Source organism: Phyllostomus discolor, chromosome 11, assembly GCF_004126475.2.
Source record: "Phyllostomus discolor isolate MPI-MPIP mPhyDis1 chromosome 11, mPhyDis1.pri.v3, whole genome shotgun sequence".
Classification (NCBI taxonomy): Eukaryota; Metazoa; Chordata; class Mammalia; order Chiroptera; family Phyllostomidae; genus Phyllostomus; species Phyllostomus discolor.
The window spans coordinates 94,645,622-94,665,545 of record NC_040913.2 but is presented as its reverse complement, the minus strand read 5'-3'; the positions used below and the strand labels follow the sequence as shown (position 1 = coordinate 94,665,545).

The 19,924-nt window shown below is 66.5% G+C and overlaps 1 protein-coding gene across 1 annotated transcript in view; it reads left to right on the top strand.

The window, feature by feature from the left end:
* The window catches only part of MYOM2 (myomesin 2), a 42,882-nt gene extending 23,256 nt beyond the window's left edge, over nt 1-19,626 (top strand). Inside the window, 23 exon segments of the mRNA XM_028526896.2 lie at nt 566-687; nt 1,427-1,614; nt 2,994-3,120; nt 3,515-3,693; nt 4,802-4,916; nt 5,415-5,459; nt 5,462-5,503; nt 5,506-5,569; nt 5,674-5,780; nt 7,019-7,063; nt 7,531-7,667; nt 9,067-9,211; nt 9,330-9,389; nt 10,745-10,812; nt 12,187-12,300; nt 12,495-12,582; nt 12,717-12,755; nt 14,496-14,601; nt 15,673-15,836; nt 16,081-16,117; nt 17,368-17,390; nt 17,960-18,015; nt 19,041-19,626. Coding sequence (XP_028382697.1) covers nt 566-687; nt 1,427-1,614; nt 2,994-3,120; nt 3,515-3,693; nt 4,802-4,916; nt 5,415-5,459; nt 5,462-5,503; nt 5,506-5,569; nt 5,674-5,780; nt 7,019-7,063; nt 7,531-7,667; nt 9,067-9,211; nt 9,330-9,389; nt 10,745-10,812; nt 12,187-12,300; nt 12,495-12,582; nt 12,717-12,755; nt 14,496-14,601; nt 15,673-15,836; nt 16,081-16,117; nt 17,368-17,390; nt 17,960-18,015; nt 19,041-19,364 — 2,395 coding nt within the window. The 3' untranslated portion in view covers nt 19,365-19,626.
* Nucleotides 19,627-19,924: the final 298 nt, after the last annotated feature.

Sequence of the window (19,924 nt, the reverse complement as noted above, 5' to 3'; positions counted from 1 at the left end):
GAGGCATCCTGAATTCTCACTCGGGTGGTGACGGAGCACCCCCCACGGGCAGAGCATTTACTTAGCTTCCCTGGTGGTGCTGGTGCATGTGCCGGGGAGGGGGGCAGCCCTGAAGTCCCGTCCCAGGGGGACGCGGTCCTGTACTGAGGTGACGTCGGTGGCCGGCATGGTGTCTGTCGGCCGTGGAGGCCTGAGCCGGGTCTGACTTCACTGTCTCGGCCCGTGGTCCTCCCGCGTGAGGGCTTCTCTCTGAGTTTGCCTCGCGTGGGGTCGCTTTGCAAGGAGTGCAGCAGCGGTTGTGACCGGCCCTTGGTCCAGACAGACGCTGGACACGCGGGAACGCAGGGGGCACAGGGCGGCCACTCTGACCCCGAGCGAGGGCCCTGGGTGTGGCCAGGGCTCGGCCTCCTGCTTTCTGCCCCCACGCGCTGGTTCCGGGGGTGAGCCCGCTGGGAACGGGCCGTGGACGTGCTCGATGCCCACTCGAGGCTCTCTGAGCAGCCCCTGGGGCTGTGCTGGGGGGCAAGGCCGCCCCTGGTAGCCGGGTGCCTGCGTTGCTCCCCAGGTTCGTGGTGCACGGCCTGACGCCCGGTGAGCAGTACATCTTCCGAGTGAAAGCCGTGAACGCCGTGGGCACCAGCGAGAACTCACAGGAGTCCGACGTCATCAGGGTCCAGGCCCCGCTCAGTAAGTGACCCCCCGCCCGGCACCGGCCCTGGGCCCGGGCGTGTGCCCTCTGCACGAACACACCCTCGGGGGGGCCGTGGGGGGCATCGGAGGAGGAGGAGGGGTGAGCCGCCCCACGGAGGACGTGCGGTTCTGTGGAAGCTTCTCGCCCGTGGGTCCTGGTCCTGGACACGCTCACGCGGGCCGGCGGGGGGAGTGGCAGCTCTGGTGTCACTGAGGCTGTGGGAGAGGCACCCTTGGTTGCCGTGTGCAATGCGAGTTTTTGCCCAAATTTCCGAGGGAAATATAAGGGTGTGCATTATACGTAGGTAGGACTGACTCCGTATCCATATGAGTGTTTTTCAATTCTTTTATTTAGGTTGAGGCTTAGGCTTTTATAATACAAAATACTATAGAATTCTTCTGTCACTCATAAAACAAGTATCAAAATATACATAAATAAATCATTGAACTAAAAAACTAAAAGATCTTTTTCCCTGAAAGTTGGGGCCCCAAACGTGGGTGTGTATTATACACGGGAGTGCGTCATACCCGGAGAAATACAGTACTTAGAAATAGCCGTAAACAGACACAAGTTTTCAAACTTTCTTAAAAACGGAGATGCAAATGTGGACAGTTAGCAGGAGGGAGGGGCCGAGGGCCCAGGCCTCCGGCTGCTGCACCCCGGGCTGCCCCGTGGGCGGGGGGCAGGACGGAGACCAACACCCACTCCCGTGTTCCCCCCCCCCCCCCCCCGCAGCCGTCCCGTCCCACCCCTACGGGATCACGCTGCTCAGCTGCGACGGCCACTCCATGACGCTGGGCTGGAAGGTGCCGCGGTTCAGCGGGGGCTCGCCCATCCTCGGCTACTTCGTGGACCGGCGCGAGGCCCAGCACCGGGGCTGGCATGAGGTCAACGCCACGCCGGTCGTGGAGCGCATCCTGACGGTGGGTGTCGGGGCTCCCCCGGTGACCCCGCACGGTGGGCGGGGCCTCCGTTCCAGTGGGCTGGGGCTCGGCCACTGGAGACGGTTCGGCCCAGGAACAACAGCGGGTTTCAGGGAGTCACAGCCTCGTGGGGTCCCGGGGCCCCAGGACCGAGCAGCATTTTTCTCCCGAGAAGCAGGGGAGAGGAGGGCGGGCGAGTGATGCGTGGCTGGCGGGTGTGGCGCTGCTGTGGCCGGGCCGTGGCCGTGGGCCCCGGGCAGGTGGGGCCTTTCCGTCCAAGCCCCGTGCTCAGGGGGCGTTTCGTGACGAAGGTGTGGCCGCTGCTCGGTGGCCACCCCCCCCCCCCCGAGAGACGCTCGTTGTCCAGGCCTGTGGGAGAGTCCCCTGTGGAAACGTGTCCGGGTGGGGAGAGCAGAAGGAACCTGGGTTTGGGGTGAGGAGGGTCGGAACCAAGGCCAGATGCGACGCGGCTCCGGGAGCCTTCCAGAACCTCCGCGCCCCGTGAGCCGTGGGGCAGGAGGGCTGTCTGCCCCCAGGGGCCCACCCCCCCTCCCGGGGCAGAAACACGGGAGGGGGCTGTGAGGGCAGCCCTGGGCTCACCCCCCACCCCAGGGAGCCACTCGAGCTGGGGGAGACGCTCTCAGGGCCCCCTCTCCGCCAGCAGAGGGCTCTGCCTCCCCTGGAGTTCGTCTGGAAGTAACATCTGTGCTGATCACACGCTTCACACGTGTGTGTGACGTGTGGCCTGGACTCAGGCCGAGTGTGGCACGAGGGAGTGTCCTCCGTCGACCTCTGACGCTGGCAGCGCCCGCCGTCCCCTCCCAGGCCCATGGTCCCGAGAAAAGTGCCTCCTCCCCCCACCGAAGGCGGCCCCCCCGGGAGAGGGTGGGGCCTGTGCAGGGAAAGCAGAGGGTCAACGCCACCGTGCAGGTGGGGGGGCCCTCTGGCTCCTGGGGGGGGCAGGGCTGGCGGATCCGGTGAAGCCCCCCCCCCCGTCTTCCGTGTGGCCCAGCAGGCAGCGAGGGCCCGGGAGTGGCTGCTGGGCAGCCTCGCCCCCACGGGACCTGTGGCCCGTGTGCCAGGGAGCAGGTGTCCCGTGTCCCCTCCTGGGACGGGCGTCTGCCGGGGGGCGCGTCCCGCAGGCTCAGGGTCCCCCCTTTGCCGGGGGGACGCCCCGTCCTTCCTGTGGGAGCGTCCACGGGGCGGCTGCCACAGAGCAGGCCGGCGGAGGACCTCCTCCCGTGAGGCCTCACTCAGCCACGAGGGCCCTCCCTGCTGCCGTCCTTCCACAAACTGGCCGCAGGCCCGCAGGCCCGCAGGCCCTCTGCCCCGGGGACGGGAGCCGGCTCCCACGTCACGTGTCAAACGCGGTCCCACAGGTGGACGGCCTGACCGAAGGCTCCGCCTACGAGTTCAAAATCGCCGCCACCAACCTGGTGGGCGTCGGGCAGCCCTCGGACCCCAGCGAGCTCTTCAAGTGCGAGGCCTGGACGGCGCCCGAACCGGGTGAGGGGCCCAGCGCATGTGCCTCGCCCCCCGGGGACCGCCCCACGCCCATGCAGCCCCCCGCAGCGTCGGCAGTGGGTCCACTGGGCCAGGCTCCGGGCGGAGCTGAGGGGGCCACGGCAGTGGGGGGTTGGCCGGCAGGGACAGACAGGCGCCCGCCCAGGGGTGGGGGGCAGAGAGCCTGCCTCTGCTGTGCTCCTTCTCTCTCTGTGACGTGCACCTGCTCCAGGTGAGCGCGGTGGACACGGGAGCTTCCCCGGGGAGCCCCTCGGTCGCAGGGCTGCCTGCCCCTGGGGCTGCAGGACTCTGGCGGACTGTGCCCCGCCCCCACCCCGGGGCTGTGCTCAGGGGCCCCTCCCCCACGCGCCGGGCGCTGACGGGAGCCCCATTGCAGGCCCCGCCTACGACCTGACCTTCTGCGAGGTCAGGGACACGTCGCTGGTGCTGCTCTGGAAGGCCCCGGTGTACTCGGGCAGCAGCCCCGTGTCCGGGTACTTTGTGGACTATAGGGAGGAGGGCTCCGAGGAGTGGACCACCGCCAACGAGGCGGCCACTGCCAACCGTTACTTGAAGGTGAGCGCTGACCCCCACCGCAGACCCCGGGGGCACTTGTCAGGGGACGTGGGGGGCCTCAGGAGGCTGCGGCCAGGGGCCGTGGCGACACGCCTGGTTTCTCCCCAGCACATGGCCAGCCGTCCTGGACTGCGCTGAGGTGGCCAGGCGGGCGCAGTCCTGCATGGTCCCCCCCACCCCCACCCCACCCACCCGAGGGTGGTGCGTGTCCAAGTGTCTTCCCCGGTGCAGGCCCCACGCTGTGCTCACTGAGTCCTGGGGGTCGCTACCTGACAGCAGGCGTGCACACACCTGCACGTCCGGCGTTCCTGCTGCTGACAGAGCCGTAGAGGGACGTGCTCTGTTCTCTCTCCAAATGTTTCTGCTTCTGCCCTGGAGTTGACCAGTCCCTGTGGCCGGCTGCGCCCGCCGATCCTGAGCCCGTCTCCCTGGCTGGTGGCCCCACGGAGACCTCCTCCTCTGGGCCCTGACCCAGGGGACCGGCGCCCGCCCCCACCACAGAGCCAGGCCACGTCCGGCCGGGCCCCTGGCAGCCGGGACAGGGAGTGAGCGGGCAGCCGCCCCCCGGGAAACAAGACCAGTTTTCTCTGGATGAGCGATAACCCTGCTGCTGAGGATCGAGCCAAACAAATGTGTCAGGAGTGTGTCGAACGTGTGTGTTCTCGGTGGGTGTCAACGCGGGTCACAGCAGCACGGCCCGTGAAGGGGCGAGGGGACCTCGCTCGAGTCTCAATGTGTCCCAACGACGGGCCCACAGTCCTGCACAGCCCGGACTCCCCTCTGGGACGGCCGTGTGGAGCCCTGAGGAAGGGCGTGCGGTGCTTGCACACACGAGACCTGGAGCGAGGTGGTGCGGTTTCGGCCCCGCCTTCACCCGTGCAGAGAGAGAAGAGAAACGGACGGAGGGAGTGTCAAAGCCTCCAAGGATCTGTTCACTCCCGCCCAGTCCGGCCCCGGGTGTGGCCCGTCCCAGCGCGGCACCCACAGCCACTCCGACCGGAGGGGAACGCTTCTCTCTTGAAGGAAGGAAGCGTGTTCGTCGTGAAACGTGAAAACAGCGAGCACCTTCACGCGTGCATCCGCGTGACGTCCCTTCCCCCACTCGCAGGTGTGCAACCTGCACCACGGGCAGAGCTACGTCTTCCGTGTGCGGGCTGTGAATGCCAGCGGCGTGGGCACGCCGTCGGACGCGTCCGAGCCGGTGCTGCTGGAGACCAGGCCCGGTGAGCGGGGCGGGGGGGCGGGCGGGGGGCAGCCGTGGTGCTGGGGGTGCGAACGGCCCGTCGGCTTCTTGCTCGCTCCCCGCATGGGACAGGGCCAGGCGGGTCCCCGGGTGCGGGCAGCGGTGGGGTCTTCTCAGGGGGCAGCAGAGCAGCGAGCACAGGGCTGGTGGCCTTCCAGCTCCCGGCTGGACCTGGAGCAGGGAGCTTCAAGGCCCTGGACGTCACTTTGGCCGACAGGGGCGTCCTTCTGGGGGTGGAGGGGTGCTCTCCGGACCGGTGGAGGACGCGGGACAGGGACGCAGAGACGCGGTGACTTAACAGAACGGGACCCCTCTGCCCCAGCGGGCTGTGGGGGCTGCGGGGGGGTGTCGGCTCCCCACGAGTCCCGGAACACCCGAGGGGCATGGCGGGGGAGGGGGGGCGGGCGGAGATTCGGGAGCCGCCCGCGGGCCGGTGCCCCCGCCGCCGGGCTCACTGTGTCCCCGCTCCGCGACGCAGGCACCAAGGAGGTCAGCGCCGGCGTGGACGAGCAGGGCAACATCTACCTGGCTTCGACTGCCCGGACGTGACGGACGCCTCGCAGTTCACCTGTGCAAGTCCTACGAGGACATCGCGGGCGACCCGCGGTTCGAGGTGGAGACCGTCGGGGAGCAGTGAGTGACACTGGGCCGCGGGCCTCGGGCGGGCGTGGCCGCTGGGAGGCGCCGGCAGACCAGACACGGAGGGGCTAACTCCCCGTGCGCCCCCTCCCCGCAGCTCGAAAGCTGTACCTCAAGAACCCGGACAAAGGGGACGTGGGGACCTACTCGGTGTCGGTCAGCGACACGGACGGCGTGTCCTCCAGCTTCGTCCTGGACGGGGAAGGTGACGTGCGGTGGGATGCGGGCGGGCCTTCCGGGGCTCCCCACGCTCTCCGTGGTCGGCCCTGGGGGCTGTCCGCCTGGAGAAGGGGCGGGGGGTCTCGGGGGGCTGGCCCCGAATCCTGCTCTCCCGCTGCCTCTTCCGACCCTGACCTGTGGGCTTCACACAGTCTTTTTTACCCTCAAACATCCTTAAACGATTCTTTAAATCGTCACACTCTTCTGCACCGTCGTAAAGGCTGCAGATGACGTTTTCACTTTAGTTTTAAATCGTGGCGAAGGGTGAACACTTCCAGCGTGTACTGTGTGGAAGGTGGGCCTGAGGACCTTCAGTGTGCGTTGGGCTCCACCCTGCACGCACCTGCGGCAGGAACCCACGGGTCTAGGGGAGTTCCGGCCGTCGGGTCTGGGGGGGTCCGTGCCTGCCGCCCGAGTGTCACCTGGATGGAGGCCACGTCCTGTCAGGAAAAGCCTGACTTCGCTTCTCGGTTCAAACAAACGTGGTCACACATGGCTCTGTGACTGCCGTCTGAGTTCTGGGTTCTCGCCCTGGGGAGGAAGGAAGGAGAGAAGGAAGGAAGGAAGGGAGGAAGGAAGGGCTCAGAACCTTCCATTTGTGTTCGGCTGCTCTTGGGACTCCCTGGGGAGCAACTTGTCCTGCTGTGGGGCTGGTCTTCCTCTGGGCTGACCCTCCACGGAGACGTGCCGGGGTGGGGGGGGGGTGACACACTGGGGAGGAGTGTGTGTGTGAATGACACACCGGGGAGGGGGGGTGTGCGAGACACGCTGGGGAGGAGTGTGTGTGAGTGTGACAGAGATGCGGAGGAAGGACGTCCTGACCGGAAGGGGCGGCAGCCCCAGGCCACCGGCCGCCCTCAGCCGGGCCCCTGGAGGAGAGAGTCCCCCATGTGGCGTGTGGGGATCTGGAGGCAGACCTCCCCTCCCGGGGGCCCACCTGCCCCCACCCCCGACCCAAGACCTCTGCCCTAAGGCGTCCTGTATGGCCCTATTAGTAATTAGTGAGGGGCGGCCCTCTGGTTCACCGGAGACGGTGCTCCCGGGTCAGAGTCACCCTGCACCCTCTCCCTCCTGGGGGTGTTTCTCTCAGGCCCGCAGTGCTGCCTGGAGACGTGAGCCCCCGCCGAGGGTCCCCGCCGTGGGTCCCCGCCGCGGCCACGGGACTGTCCACCAGCTTCCGAGGGCGCCCGGGGAACTCAGTGGACACGTGTTTCTCCCTTTCAGAGCTTGAACGTCTGATGGCGCTGAGCAACGAGATCAAAAACCCCAGTGAGTGGGCCGGGGCCTGGCGTCCAGATGGCAGGGAGCAGGCGGGCCGGACCCTGTGCGGAGCTCCAGGGCGGCCCGAGGGGAGGAGGGGCCCCGCTCCCGCTCCGGCCCCCAGGCTTGCCCCCTGTCCATGTAAAGCAAGTGCTTGCTGACATCTTCATTGCCTGGGCGTGATCTGAATTTGGGGGTCCGTGTGGCTGCCTGTCAGATGGGACCCCCGTTGCGGAATCGTGCTGGGCCCAGGGGGAGAGCTGGGTGCTGCACACCCAGGTCCCCCAGCTCCGGCTGCAGACGAGACAGGCTGCCGGGTTTCATCTTTTTGGGGGGGGTTTATGATTCAGTGTTCTGGGGTCCCCCTGCTGGAAAACTCTAGTAACCAGCATGGATGTTTCCCACGGCGCCCCCGTCCTGTCTGTCCCCCGGGGCTCCCACCTGCTGACCCGAGTCCCCCCGCCCCCACCCTGCAGCCATCCCCCTGAAGTCGGAGTTAGCCTACGAGGTGTTCGACCACGGCCAGGTGCGCTTCTGGCTGCAGGCGGAGCACCTGTCCCCCGACGCCAGCTACCGATTCGTCATCAACGACAAGGAGGTCCCTGACAGTCAGGTGCGTTCCTGGGCGTGGGGGTGGGGCGCCCGGCTCCCTGGAGCACGGCCCCGGCTTTGCTGTGGTGCCGCTCATGTGCCCTCAGCACGGAGTGTGCTCTGGGCCCCGTCGACCCGTGGAAGGCGGGGGGTGGGGGGGGGGGGGGAGGAGGGACCGCAGGGGGAATGAAGGGGGGGCACTCGGCACGTGCGGAATGACCCTGGGGTCTCCGACGGGGCAGGCGGTGTTTCTGTGTTTGCCAGGGGTCCAGGCCTGGGGCGGGGGCGGGGGCTTCACGCCCCCAAACCCTGGAAGTCGTCTTTGACGACACAGGACTGGGGGCTCCCAGTCGCCCCCCTGCCCCCCCGGGGACTCGGAGCCCCGTCTTCCTCTCCCGGTGGGGGTGGGTGTCAGCCTCTCTCCCGCCCCCCGGTGCTGATTGTCCCTCGGATGGTCAGGGAGATGTGAGCGTGGCCTCGTGGTTGTTGTCTCTGAGGTGAAGAGACCCGGGTTCAGTCAGGGAAGGACGCGGGGACCGTGGAGGCACTGAGGGCGGGCGCCGGGTCAGTGGGGGCGGAGGGCGCCGGGTCAGTGGGGGCGGAGGGCGCTGTCTGAGCCCAGAGGGCGCTGAGATCAGGAGACGCCGGCGGTGCTCGGAGGGATCTCAAGGGAGGCGGCTCGGGGAGCGCGTCCGAGGAGGGAGAACAGGGGCGCGGGTGGGGCACAGGCACCCCCTGTCCCCAGGCGCCCAGAGCTGGCGGCCAGTCCCCCGGCCTGGACGCGGTAGGAGTGGGCAGCGGCCGCAGGCTGCGTCAGGGAGAAGGCCGGCACTGCATTCGCTGCTGTGGGGGTGGGGGGCTGTGGTGGGAAGGCGGGGTGAGAACCGGCCGGCCTCACTCAGTAGCCTCTGGAGACCCGGCCAGCCTGGTGCCCTGGACGGCCCGTGGGCAGGTCTGCAAGGGTGCCGTGCGGGTGACACAGCCCCAGTTCCCGGGGACACGCCCTCCAGCGAGACGGGCGGGAAGCAAGACGACGACCGGACCGGCGTCCTGTGGGGGGGGGGGCGGGGGCTTCAGGGGGCCCGGGGGGCGTGTGCCGGACCGAGGTCCAAGGACAAGTCCAGGAGCGACCCCTGGGGCTCACCCGGGGGCACAGGGCTGGTGTTCCGGTGCAGCCGCCGGGCGTCGGGTGCCGGGCAGGGGACCGTGAGCTGGGGCTCAGGGACCCGGGAAACACTGGGTGTGACAACCCTGGGAGGGTTGGGGGTGGAACCGTGTGCACCGTGGTCTCCGTGTGTAGAACCCCCCCCCCCCCCCCCCCCCCCCCCCGTAAGACCCGAGGCGACCTGGCGGAGGCTCCAGGTGAGAGGTGAGCCGGCCGCAGGGGCCTCACTGTGGGACCCCCCCCCCCCGGCCCCCAGGTGCACAGGATGAAGTGCGACAAGTCCACGGGCGTCATCGAGATGGTGATGGACAAGTTCACCGTGGACGACGAGGGCACCTACACGGTGCAGATCCAGGACGGCAAGGCCAAGAGCCAGTCCTCGCTGGTGCTCATCGGGGACGGTAGGCGGGGCCGGAGGGCGGGGCCTCGTGCCCCCCCGCGGAGGGGGCCTCCGGCGGGTTCTGCTGGCCAGAGACACAAACGTGCTTCCTGTCTTTCCCCCTTACGTGTCGAATTCAGCCTTCAAGGCCGTCCTAGAAGAGGCCGAATTCCAGCGGAAAGAGTTTCTCAGGAAGCAAGGTAGGCGTGAGACTTGGCCGCCCCCCAGACGCCCGGGGCCGAGACTGGGGCCCTGGGCCTGCGTTTAGGGCCAGCCCTCCCACCCCCTCCCCCCACCGCAGCTCAGAGTGGGCGATCCCGCAGCCACCACGGTCCCCCCCCACCTCTGGCTCCCCTTGCATCCGTTTTGACCTTGAGCACCTGGGCCTCTTGCAGCATCTGTCGAACACCTCTCGTAGGCGGAGCTCCGTTCTTACCCGTGAGCTTGGGGGGAGCCCACGTTACCACAGGGCAGGGGTGAGGGCAAGGCCCCCTCAGGCAGGTGCAGCACTTTGGCAACAAAGGGGAGAGGACCGAGGCAGGTGGTTGGGGTCGCTGGCGGGCTTTGAGATGGGGACAAGGACACAGGAGCTATTCCAGTCGCCAGGCACTGGCTGTTCTACTCAGCGTCCTGGGACTGTGTTAACTTCTAGATAGTTTAGCTGTTTGACTGCAGACAACACACTTTAAATACACGGTGTTTTAAAATGCACGCTCACTAGATACAAAAAAAAAAGGATCAACTCTAGAGCCTGAAAAAGTAGCCAAGGGCTTATGTTTCTGAGACTTTTTAAATATGGGATTTCATGCCTTCGGAATAATTCAAATGGGGATTATAAACTGTAATCTCAGGACATTCTTTTTACTTCTGTTGCTCTTAGTTATTTTTGTTTCTAGTCGTCAAAGATATCTTATGTCACTCATTTCTACATTATGAGTTTCTCAACTTCATAGAATACATTCACGTGAAAGAAATCAGTAGGAACTTTAAAATCGCCTCATCCTTTTGTGTCGCGTGAGTGAGCTCAGGACGCTGCCACCAGCATGGGATTTGCCTCCGCCCTGGCTGGGGCTTCAAAGCCGCATTCGGGCTCAAGGTGTCACTCGTTTGCCCAACTGTCAGGCCGTGTGGCCTGCCCCCTGCCCCCTCGCTGCTCCCCGTCGGAGGTCTGTGCCGGCTGAGCCTTGGGGGGAGAAGCAGGACCCTCCCCTGAAGGCCCAGAGGCGGGCCACGGCGGAGGCAGACCAGCCGGCGGGCCGCACCCGGGACGCGGGTCCCAGGCAGCGTCAGGGGCCACACTCACGTGTCGGTTTCAGGCTGAGACCGGCTGTCGCGGTTCTCGCAGCCGCAGGGCGGCGGTTTCCTTTGGCCTGGAACACGCACAGGTCCACACACGTGCATGTGCACATATACATGCAGACACACACCCATGCCCACATGTGTGTATACACACATGCACACACTCACACATGCATGTACTATACATGCATGTGTCCATGTGTCTAACACATACTGCTCCTGTCTCACTTCCTCACACCCCCAACCCCCCCCCTAGGCCCTCACTTTGCCGAGCAGTTGCGCTGGGACGTCACGGAGGAGTGTGAAGTCCGGCTGGTGTGCAAGGTGAGAGGCGGGTGGGCGAGGGGAGGCGTGGCGGGCTCGCACTGTGTGTGCACCCCTGTGGGGGCCCCGGGGGCCGGGGCGTGGTGGTGGGTGCGGTGTGGGTGGACAGAGTGACTCCTGGGCCCCGGGGACGGGTTTGTCCTCAGACTCCCAGTCCTGTCTGGGTTCCCAGGGCCGGTGACAGGTGCCTTGTTCAGGGGCACGAGGACCCCAGCGACGGGACAGACATGTCCGTCGGGGACACCTGGTTCAGAGAACGGGCGTGCGGGCCGCTGGGACGGTGTTTCCCTGGTGCCCGGGACCACGCAGTGCCGGGTCACGACCGGGAACAGGCGGGTCTGGGTGGCCGTGAAACAGGCACAGGAGGGAGGGTTTTCAAATGTTGGGCTCCAGGCCCCGTCGGCTGGGACCGTTTGGGAACAGCCCGTCCTGCAGTTTCTCACCAAACCACCACCGGACCGAAGTTCTGATGCTCGGAGGAAGATCCGTCCGACTCCCAGGCCGGTGGGGAAGGTCCCTGCACGGATTCCCACACACTGTGGGACTTACCTCCCCTCCTCCATCCGGTGTGCGGCCATGCCCGGGGCACACGTGTAAGACACACAGAATCACACCTGTCTGGGGGCCCCGTGCCTCTGCTGTCCCTGCCTGCACGCACGGCGGAGCCACACGGAAATCTGCCGGGTGTTTGCACCCGCTTTGGCCCTCACGGTGTGGAGTCCTGCGTGGGTGGGACTGCAGGGTGCCTCAGTCCCGCAGAGTCCAGTGAGGTCAGCACTGTCCACTCAGGCAGAACCGGGATTTCCTCTCTGCTGCTGGGCGTGTGCCTCAGGGTTGCACACACCTGAGATGCCGCCTGCCTTTGGAGCTCTGTGGGGTTCAAGTTCAAGTCCAAGCTGACGTCAGAGATTCCAGTGGAAGGGGAGCTCTCAGCCCCACTGGGCTTATCTCGGGAGAAGGCGTCTTTCCTCTCTTGTAGACGCATCTGAAATGTCACGCCGCCCCAAAAGCAGCCCCTAGCCCTGTCACGGGCCCCTGAGAATATTTCATACTGTTTAAATTTTGAAACGACGTTGCTCACAACTTGTTTTTGTTACCGACGTCCCGTGGGAACCAGAAGCCCCGCCCGATTCCACGGGCTGCAGCGTGCCAAGTCCTCCTTGTGTGCGTGAGCGAGCTGGACTGTTTCAGACGCCGGGGCTTGGGAAACTGTTTGCCGTCGTCACGCCCAATGACTTTTCCGGGAGCCTCTGTCGGAGTGTGTCTGTAGTAGAAGCCAGTTCTGTCTCAGGGCTGTGCTTTGATATCAGAGGAGACTTTTTTCTTAGGCGCCAGGGTGGTTCCCATACCAGGCCTACGGTTCCTGTCTTCCAGGTCGCAAACACCAAGAAGGAGACGGTTTTCAAGTGGCTCAAGGACGATGCTCTGTATGAGACCGAGACCTTGCCGGACCTGGAGAGGGGCGTCTGCGAGCTGCTCATCCCCAAGGTAGGCCAGGCCACGCCACGCCACGCCACGCTCTGTGCACACCGACCCGGGGCTGGACCCAGCGGGGCGTGCACAGGGCGTGTCAGGCCTGCGTCGCCTCCCAGTTGGCACCCCGAATTCCCGAGGTCTGCAGAGAAAGCGTGTTGTTAGCGTGTGTCACGTTTTACCCACGCATGGACGCGCTTCCTTTGCAGCTGTCCAAGAAGGACCACGGCGAGTACAAGGCCACCTTGAAGGACGACAGAGGTCAAGACGTGTCCATCCTGGAGATATCCGGCAAAGGTAGCCGACCCTTCCCCGTGCCGCGGAGGAGTGGCACGTGTCCTGTGGCGTGTTGGTTTAGGCGCGCGTGCACGGGCCGCTCTCCGAGGGACTGACTGCGTGCGGTGACGCTGCGTGTGCTCTCTCCCCCGCAGTGTACGAGGACATGATCCTGGCGATGAGCCGAGTCTGCGGTGAGTGCTGCCTGCTGGTTCTCCAGTCCCTTCCGGGGCCGCCTCCCCCGGGTCCCGGGGCGGGTGGGCGTCGGCCACGCGGGGGTCGGCCACTCGGGGGTCGGCCACGCGGGGGTCGCTGGGCTCGAGGGGCTGCCCCCCCCCAGGGCCCCGATGACGTGGCGGAGCGGCCACCTGCCGGCCCAAGTGGTGGTTTGTGACGGGCTCTTCGGCGTTCCGTTGGCGGGTGTCTCACCAGCCTTGCTGGCACCTCACACGTCCCGGGGGCGTGAGTGTGCCGTTTCCGTCTCCACGCTCACCTGTGCTGTCGTGCGAGGGAGAAGCGGGGGGCCCCAGGAGCTGCCGGGCGTGTGCGGCGTCCCCTGAGCCAGAGCTGACTGGGACGACAGGGCAGGTGGGGTGGACAGTGCGCCGATTTCCGGGGAACCTCAGAGGAGACCCCGCTGAGTGCCCTGAGGACCAGCCGTGGTGCCGGGAGAGGCCCAGTGTGTCCCCCCGCCCCGCCCCTCGGTGGATGCCCAGCAGGTCCAGAGCCCCTCCTGGGTGCTGGAAGTCTCGCCGCCCCTCCGACAGACTCAGGGATTGTCCCCAGCCACGCAACACGCGTTTCTAAGCGACTATTGCTCACACTCCCCTCTCCCACCGTGAACGCCCCCCCTCTGCCCGTCTCTGCACCCGCTGCCAGCAGGACAGACAGCTCGGGGGGCGGGAAGCTGGGTGGCCTGCGGTGGGTGCGGCCCCAGGGCCTGGGAGCCCGGCACCACGGTGTGGAACCCTGCCCTGTAGTGTGTAAACCACACTCAGTGTCGCCAGCACCCACACAGCGCACGGCTGTGGGCACAGACGGGCCTTTTCAGTGTCGGGGAGTCTCCTCCGGCAGCGCCCCCCACAGTGCGACGCCGGCACCTGGTGTGGGCTCGGGGAGCCACGCCCGACACGCCCTGGGCAGGCGCTCGCTGCAGTCAGGGATCAGGGAGCGGGCTCTGAAGAGCCCTCCTCTGTCACACCCGTGTCCACGGCTCGTCACCGTCTCCTGTCCCTTCCTCTTTGCCAGTTCTGCACGCGTCACCTTCTACGTGAGGGGACACTGGGGCCCTGTCACCTCCGTGCAGTTTCACACCCGGGACGCACCCCGGTGTAAGACCAGGGCTTTGGCCGTAATCGTGGGCTACTTGTTAATGGTCTGGTCTCCTGACCTCCAGGCCCCGCCCCCCAAAACCGTGCACCCCAAGCAGATCAGTCTACCCTCCACTCCACACTCGCCCACTGAGTTCTCAGCAGGGACGACTTCCTTTGTGCCGGTGGCTTCTCCCGCCTTCCTTCCTCCTACCCAGTTTCTACCTGCGTTGTCCTGCGTCCCCTGGACCCCTGTGTCCTGGGTCGTTTCTGCTCCTTTGTCCCCTCCCTGTTGCTGAATTTCAGTCTGGGGTTCGGGGTCGGCCCCCACGGGGCTCGCTGGGCCACAGCGCTGCCCCCACACGGCCCCGCCTCCTCGGAAGTGCAGCTGCCAGGGCAGGTGTGGGTGCTGTCTTCAAAGCGGCATGTCCTGGACAGCAGTCAGCAGGGCTTTCCAGATCCTTCCGGTGGCCGAGCCTGTTGAGTGCGAGAATGTGATGCGGGACCCACGTGAAGGGTCTGTGGCGGCAGACGCGGGGACGCTCGGGGGTGGGGTGCATTCCTGGCGAGCTGGGTGGAGGTGGGTCCCGGAGCTGAGTGTGCCCCCCCCCCCCCCCCCCGCAGGCGCGTCGGCCTCTCCGCTGAAGGTGCTGTGCACGCCCGAGGGCATCAGGCTGCAGTGCTTCCTGAAGTACTTCACCGAGGAGATGCGCGTGAACTGGTACCACAAGTGAGCACCCAGCCCCCGGCGGTGGGCGGCGGGCACCTCAGGGCCCCGCAGGGCCCAGGGCGTCCGGGCTCCAGCCTCCCGAGAACGGGCGCTCTGGCGGGGAGGGCGGGGCCCAGGGGACGGACCGACCTCCCCAGGGTCTCCTGGGCACCAGGGTGGCTCCCCAGCGACAACGCCCCGTGTCCGGAACTCAGCGGACAGCCACCCCCGAAACCTGCTTCAGAGGCCGCGCCCCAAAGGTGGGGTCTGCGGTCTCCCGTAGACTGGGTTACCGGGGAGGGTGTTCCTGGCGAAACTCCCCCCGGGGGGGGGGGTTCCCTGAGGTCTCAGTGTGGAGCTGAGCGGGGCGGCCGGTGCTGGAGATGCTGACCACGTTCCCCGCACCCCATGTCCCCTCACCCCACGTTCCCCTCACCCCACGTTCCCCTCACCCCATGTCCCCCCCCACCCCATGTGCCCCCAACCCCCCGCCCCAGCAGCGCACGTGTCCTTAGCGGGTTGCATTTGCGGCACAGGCTGCAGCGGGGAGCGCTGAGGGACGTGGTCCCCAGGCTCCTCTGAGCGTCCTTGCGGCGCGCCGCCCCACAACCTTTTAAGGCCGAGCGAAGGGAGGGACCCCGTCTGTGTATCCATCCGCGCCCCCCCTCCATGGCGTGGGCGTGGGCGTGGGCGGTGCTTCCCCCTGCTGGCCGCCGTGCTCAGCGCAGCCGTCCCTGCCTCAGGTCCCTTCAGGTTTACGGCCGCAGGGGCCGCAGCTGCCGGGTTACACACGATTAAACAATCAGTGTCCGACGGCTGCAGCACTTTGGAGCCCGTCACGCTGGGGCCAACTCGCGCCTGTTAGGAAACGGCGTGCCTTTAGAAACCGCGCGTCGGCTCAGATGCCGGAGGCTCCCCGGTCGGAGCTCCGGGTCGGGGAACACGCCGCGGACGCCCGGGAGAGCCTGCTGCCCTCGGAGGAGGAGGCCCCCAGCCCCCGGCCCCAACCCCAACCCCAACCCCAGCCCCAGCCCCCAGCCCCTCGCCCGAGGCTCCGAACCCGACCCGACCGGCCGCTCCCCCGCTCCCCAGAGACGCCAAGATCTCGTCCAGCGAGCACATGCGCATCGGGGGCAGCGAGGAGATGGCCTGGCTGCAGATCTGCGAGCCCTCGGAGAAGGACAAGGGCAAGTACACCTTCGAGATCTTCGACGGCAAGGACAACCACCAGCGCTCCCTGGACCTGTCTGGGCAAGGTGAGGGCCTGGGGGGGTGGGGGGGAGGGGAGACGCTCGCCATGCCACGCGGAGAGGGAGGCAGCGCGGGGGGGGGGGGGGGGTGCTGTGATTCCCCCGGGGGAAAGGGCCCGCGGAGGGCAGCACGCGTGCGTGCGCCAGGCTGCGTCAGGCCGATCCGGGGAGCCCCCCGCCCCGCCCCCTGCACTGTGGGGTGAGCACCGGCCCGGCCGCCCTGTCCCTGACGCTGACCGTCTCCCTGCAGCCTTCGAGGACGCCTTTGCGGAGTTCCAGCAGCTCAAGTGAGTGCGCGGGCTGGGCGGTTGACCCTTGGGGGGCGCTTCCGTGGCCTCCGGTTGTTTAGGCCGAGTGTGGGGGCCTCTGGGGCGCCTGGGCGGCCCAGGGCGCGTCCCTTCCTGGGAACCGGGACAACAGTGGCGACCGCAGCGGCTCCGCGGGCGGGGGGCGGCCTTGCGAGCCGATGGTGAATGTGTCAGTTAACTCTCCGGAGTCCTGATGACCCGCGTGGGCTCGCGTGGTTGAAGTGACGAAGTTCCGAGAAAGTCGTGATTACTGCAACACGTTACGGAGGGCAATTTTCTAGAAAGTTACATGTTTAGGTTCTAGTCAAGACTTTGCTTTTTAAGAGCATTTTTAGCTTCAGAGCGAAACTGAGGGGAAGGTACACGCCATTGTCACCAGAGTCCACCGGTGACATCAGGGTCACTCTGGGTGCTGCACATTTGGTGGGCTTGGACAAGTGCAGGATGACACGTGTCTACCATCACAGCATCCCACAGAGCAGACTCGCTGCCCCAGACTCCCTGGGCTCCCTTGTGCACCCCTCCCCCACCCCCATGACAACCCCCGATCTGTCTCCGTCCCCACAGCCTCGCCTTCTCCAGGACGTCTCGGGGCTGGGCTCACACTGAAAGCGTGTGGCCTTTCCAGACCGGCTCCTTCACTCGGTCACATGCGTGTCAGGCTCCCCTGCGTCTCTTCCTGGCTCGAGAGTTCATTTCTTCCTAGTGCTGAGTAATATTCCATTGTTCAGGGCAGCTTTAAAAACATAACTTCGAGTTTTTAAGTGTGTGTTTGAACTTGAGAGCATCCAAAACAGAACAGTCATGGGCCCGCACGGCGTCACTCAGTAAATGTCCAGTGAACGAATGAGTGACACATTAGAAACCAGTGTTTTCAAAAGTGCCTAAAGCTGTCCCGCGCAGCCTGGTGAATTGAGTGAGCAAGAAAACCACTCCCGCCTCTGAGCCTGAACCCTAAACTCCTCTGTGGGTTCCAGCAGCCGGAAGACGGGGCGTCCCCTCTCAGATGGGGCAGCGAGGGCTCCGGGGAGACGCAGGTCGTCCCCGGGAACCAGGGCCCAGCCTGCCTGCTGGTCCTCCTGGGAGAAAGCAGGGGCTCCCCTCCCCTGCCCTTCTCGGCCAGCCTGTCCCCTGCAGGGTGCAGAGGTGCGGGGTGCAGGGGTGCGGGGTGCCCATGCGTTTTCTCACGGCTCCTTCTGTTCTCTCCCGTCTGCCCCTCGTGCATCCAGGGCGGCTGCTTTTGCGGAGAAGAGTGAGTACCCAGGGCTGGTTACCTTGTGGGGCGGGGTGATTCGGAGGATCAAGTGTGCGTGGGGCGGGGGGGGGGGGTGCTACCAGCATACGGCCCTGCCCCCGCCGGGCACCCTCCCCACCTGTCCACATCCGCCCCTCTGAGCACGCCCCTTGGCCACCTCTGTTCCTCCTGTGCTCGCCCACCTGCTCTGTGTCAGTGGACGAGACGGCCAGTTGGGTGCGGCCACGGGAGGACACACAGGACAGCCTGAGACCAGGGCGTCTCCGACACGTGTGGGGCCTGAGACGTGCCGGCGGTGCTGGGCAGCGCTGGGCAGCACCAGGGTGGGGTGTGGTTGCGGAGGGAGGCTTCCCAACTGAACTGCAGCTCCAGCTTCCCCTTGTGGTCGGGGGGTGCGCCCTCCTGTGTGCAAAGCACCACTCACCCCCCGCCCCTGCACAGACCCACCCCTCCCCCTGCCAGGCGCGGGCCCACCATGTGCACTGTCCACCGTGGGGTCGGCGGGGGCCTGCGGGGGGCATCCCCTGGTGGAGGCCGTTCTCAGCTGACCCCCCTCCGTGTTGCAGACCGCGGGAAGGTGATCGGCGGTTTGCCTGACGTGGTGACCATAATGGAAGGCAAGGTGAGGACGGACAGACAGACAGCAGGACCCCGGCATGGCGGGGGAGGGGCTCGGCAGGGCATGCAGCCCCCGGAGAAGGGCTGCACGGGGACCTGGGAGTGGGGGCGAGTCACCATTCCCGGGGGACTGGGGTGCCCCAGCCACGTCCTGCTTGTCCCGCTGCCTCTGGTAACCCTGGTGTTTCGTGGTCTGCCTCCACGACAACCTTTACGGCCCTGGGGACACACTGTGTGTCTCAGGCACCGCTCAGCTGCGTTGGGGCAGCTGCCGGTCCCGTCCCAGGGCGTCCACCGGGGTCTGTTGTCCCCGTCCCAGGGCCGGCCAGGCGGCTAACTGACCGAGGGCAGGGGCCACACCCACAGGACACGTGGCCTCTTCCAGCGAGAGAGGAAAAGAAACCTCTCCCCAGGACTCGAGCCCGATTCGCAGGCGATGCTGGGAGCTCCCTCCTGGAGTTTTCTCGTGTCCCCTGTCGGGGGGGTTGCTGATGCCGCGTGCCCGGGTCCCTGGGTGCACGAGGTTCTAGCTCGACGTCACGGGACAGGCACTGAGGGGTTTTAGTATCCGGAACACAGAAGTTGGTAAACCTTTCCCTCAGCAGCTAGAGAGAGCCCAGCACTGACCGGGGCCCGTCGGTCACAGGCTCGTGGCCGAGGCGTCACTGAGAAATCCGTGGCGGCCAGACTGGGCCACAGGCACAGGCAGAGCGGGTGGGACTCGGGTCCCAGGAGGCCCCCCGAGTCTGGTGGGAAGGAAGCTGGGAGACCAGCGGCATCTGACTCCCTTCCAGGTCTCTGGCTGGCACGGCCGTGGTCACAGTGGAGGAGGCGTGGAAAAGTCACCGCTGGCTTGGCCCCGGCCTGCACCCTGCTCTCCGGGCCCCAGGGTGCCTGGCGTGGGTGCTTCTGCACGTACAGGGCCCGTTGACTCAGGGAAACCGTGCGAAGGGCCAGCAGGGACCGTGGAGAGTGACCAGGCCCGTGCCGTGTGGGGCCCTGACCTTCATCTTTCTCGCCCTCCCGCAGACCCTGAACCTGACCTGCACAGTGTTCGGGAACCCGGACCCCGAGGTCGTGTGGTTCAAGAACGACAAGGACATCGAGCTCAACGAGCACTTCTCCGTGAAGGTGGAGCAGGCCAAGTACGTCAGCATGAGCATCAAGGGCGTGACGGCCGAGGACTCGGGCAAGTACAGCATCCACGTCAAGAACAAGTACGGCGGCGAGAAGATCGACGTGACGGTCAGCGTGTACAAGCACGGCGAGAAGGTCCCGGACCTGCAGCCGCCCCAGCAGGCCGCGCCCCAGCGCCTGCCCCCGGCCGCCGCCTCCGCCCCCGCGGCGCCGTGAGCACGGGGGGTGCCCCGACGTCCAGGCCCGTGGAGTGCTGCTGTGTGCGGGGCGCGGGGTCCCCTGTGATGCTGTTCGCCTGGGCGTGGGTTCAGTGCTAGTGTAGGTCCCTGGGCGGACGGCGGGAGTTCTGGGCAGCACCCTGTCCTCCCCCGGGCCTGGCCTCCCGGGGCCCACGAGGTCCTGGCTGGAGCCCCGTGGGCCGGTGTGACCCGGTCACTGTGTGTTCTCTTGCTTCCAACGAATAAACCTCCAAGAGGCAGCTTGTTGTGGCTTCTCCTGTGCCGCGTCGTGTGAGCTACACCCTCTTCCTCGCCTGGTTGACCACGGTCGTCCCACGGGGTCACGGCGGGGGTGGGGGGAGCTGGGTGGCCATCTGCCCTCTGGACAGGCCCCTCCTAACCTTGACCCCTCACGGCTTGGTGGCAGGGTGACGGGACCTGGCCCGAGGGGCACCCACAGAATGACCGTCCCCAGGAAGCCAGGCAGCCTGTGCAGACGGAGAAACCCTGAGCGGTGGTCACGGTGCAGGTCCACAGTGTCTGGTGGGGAAGACCAAA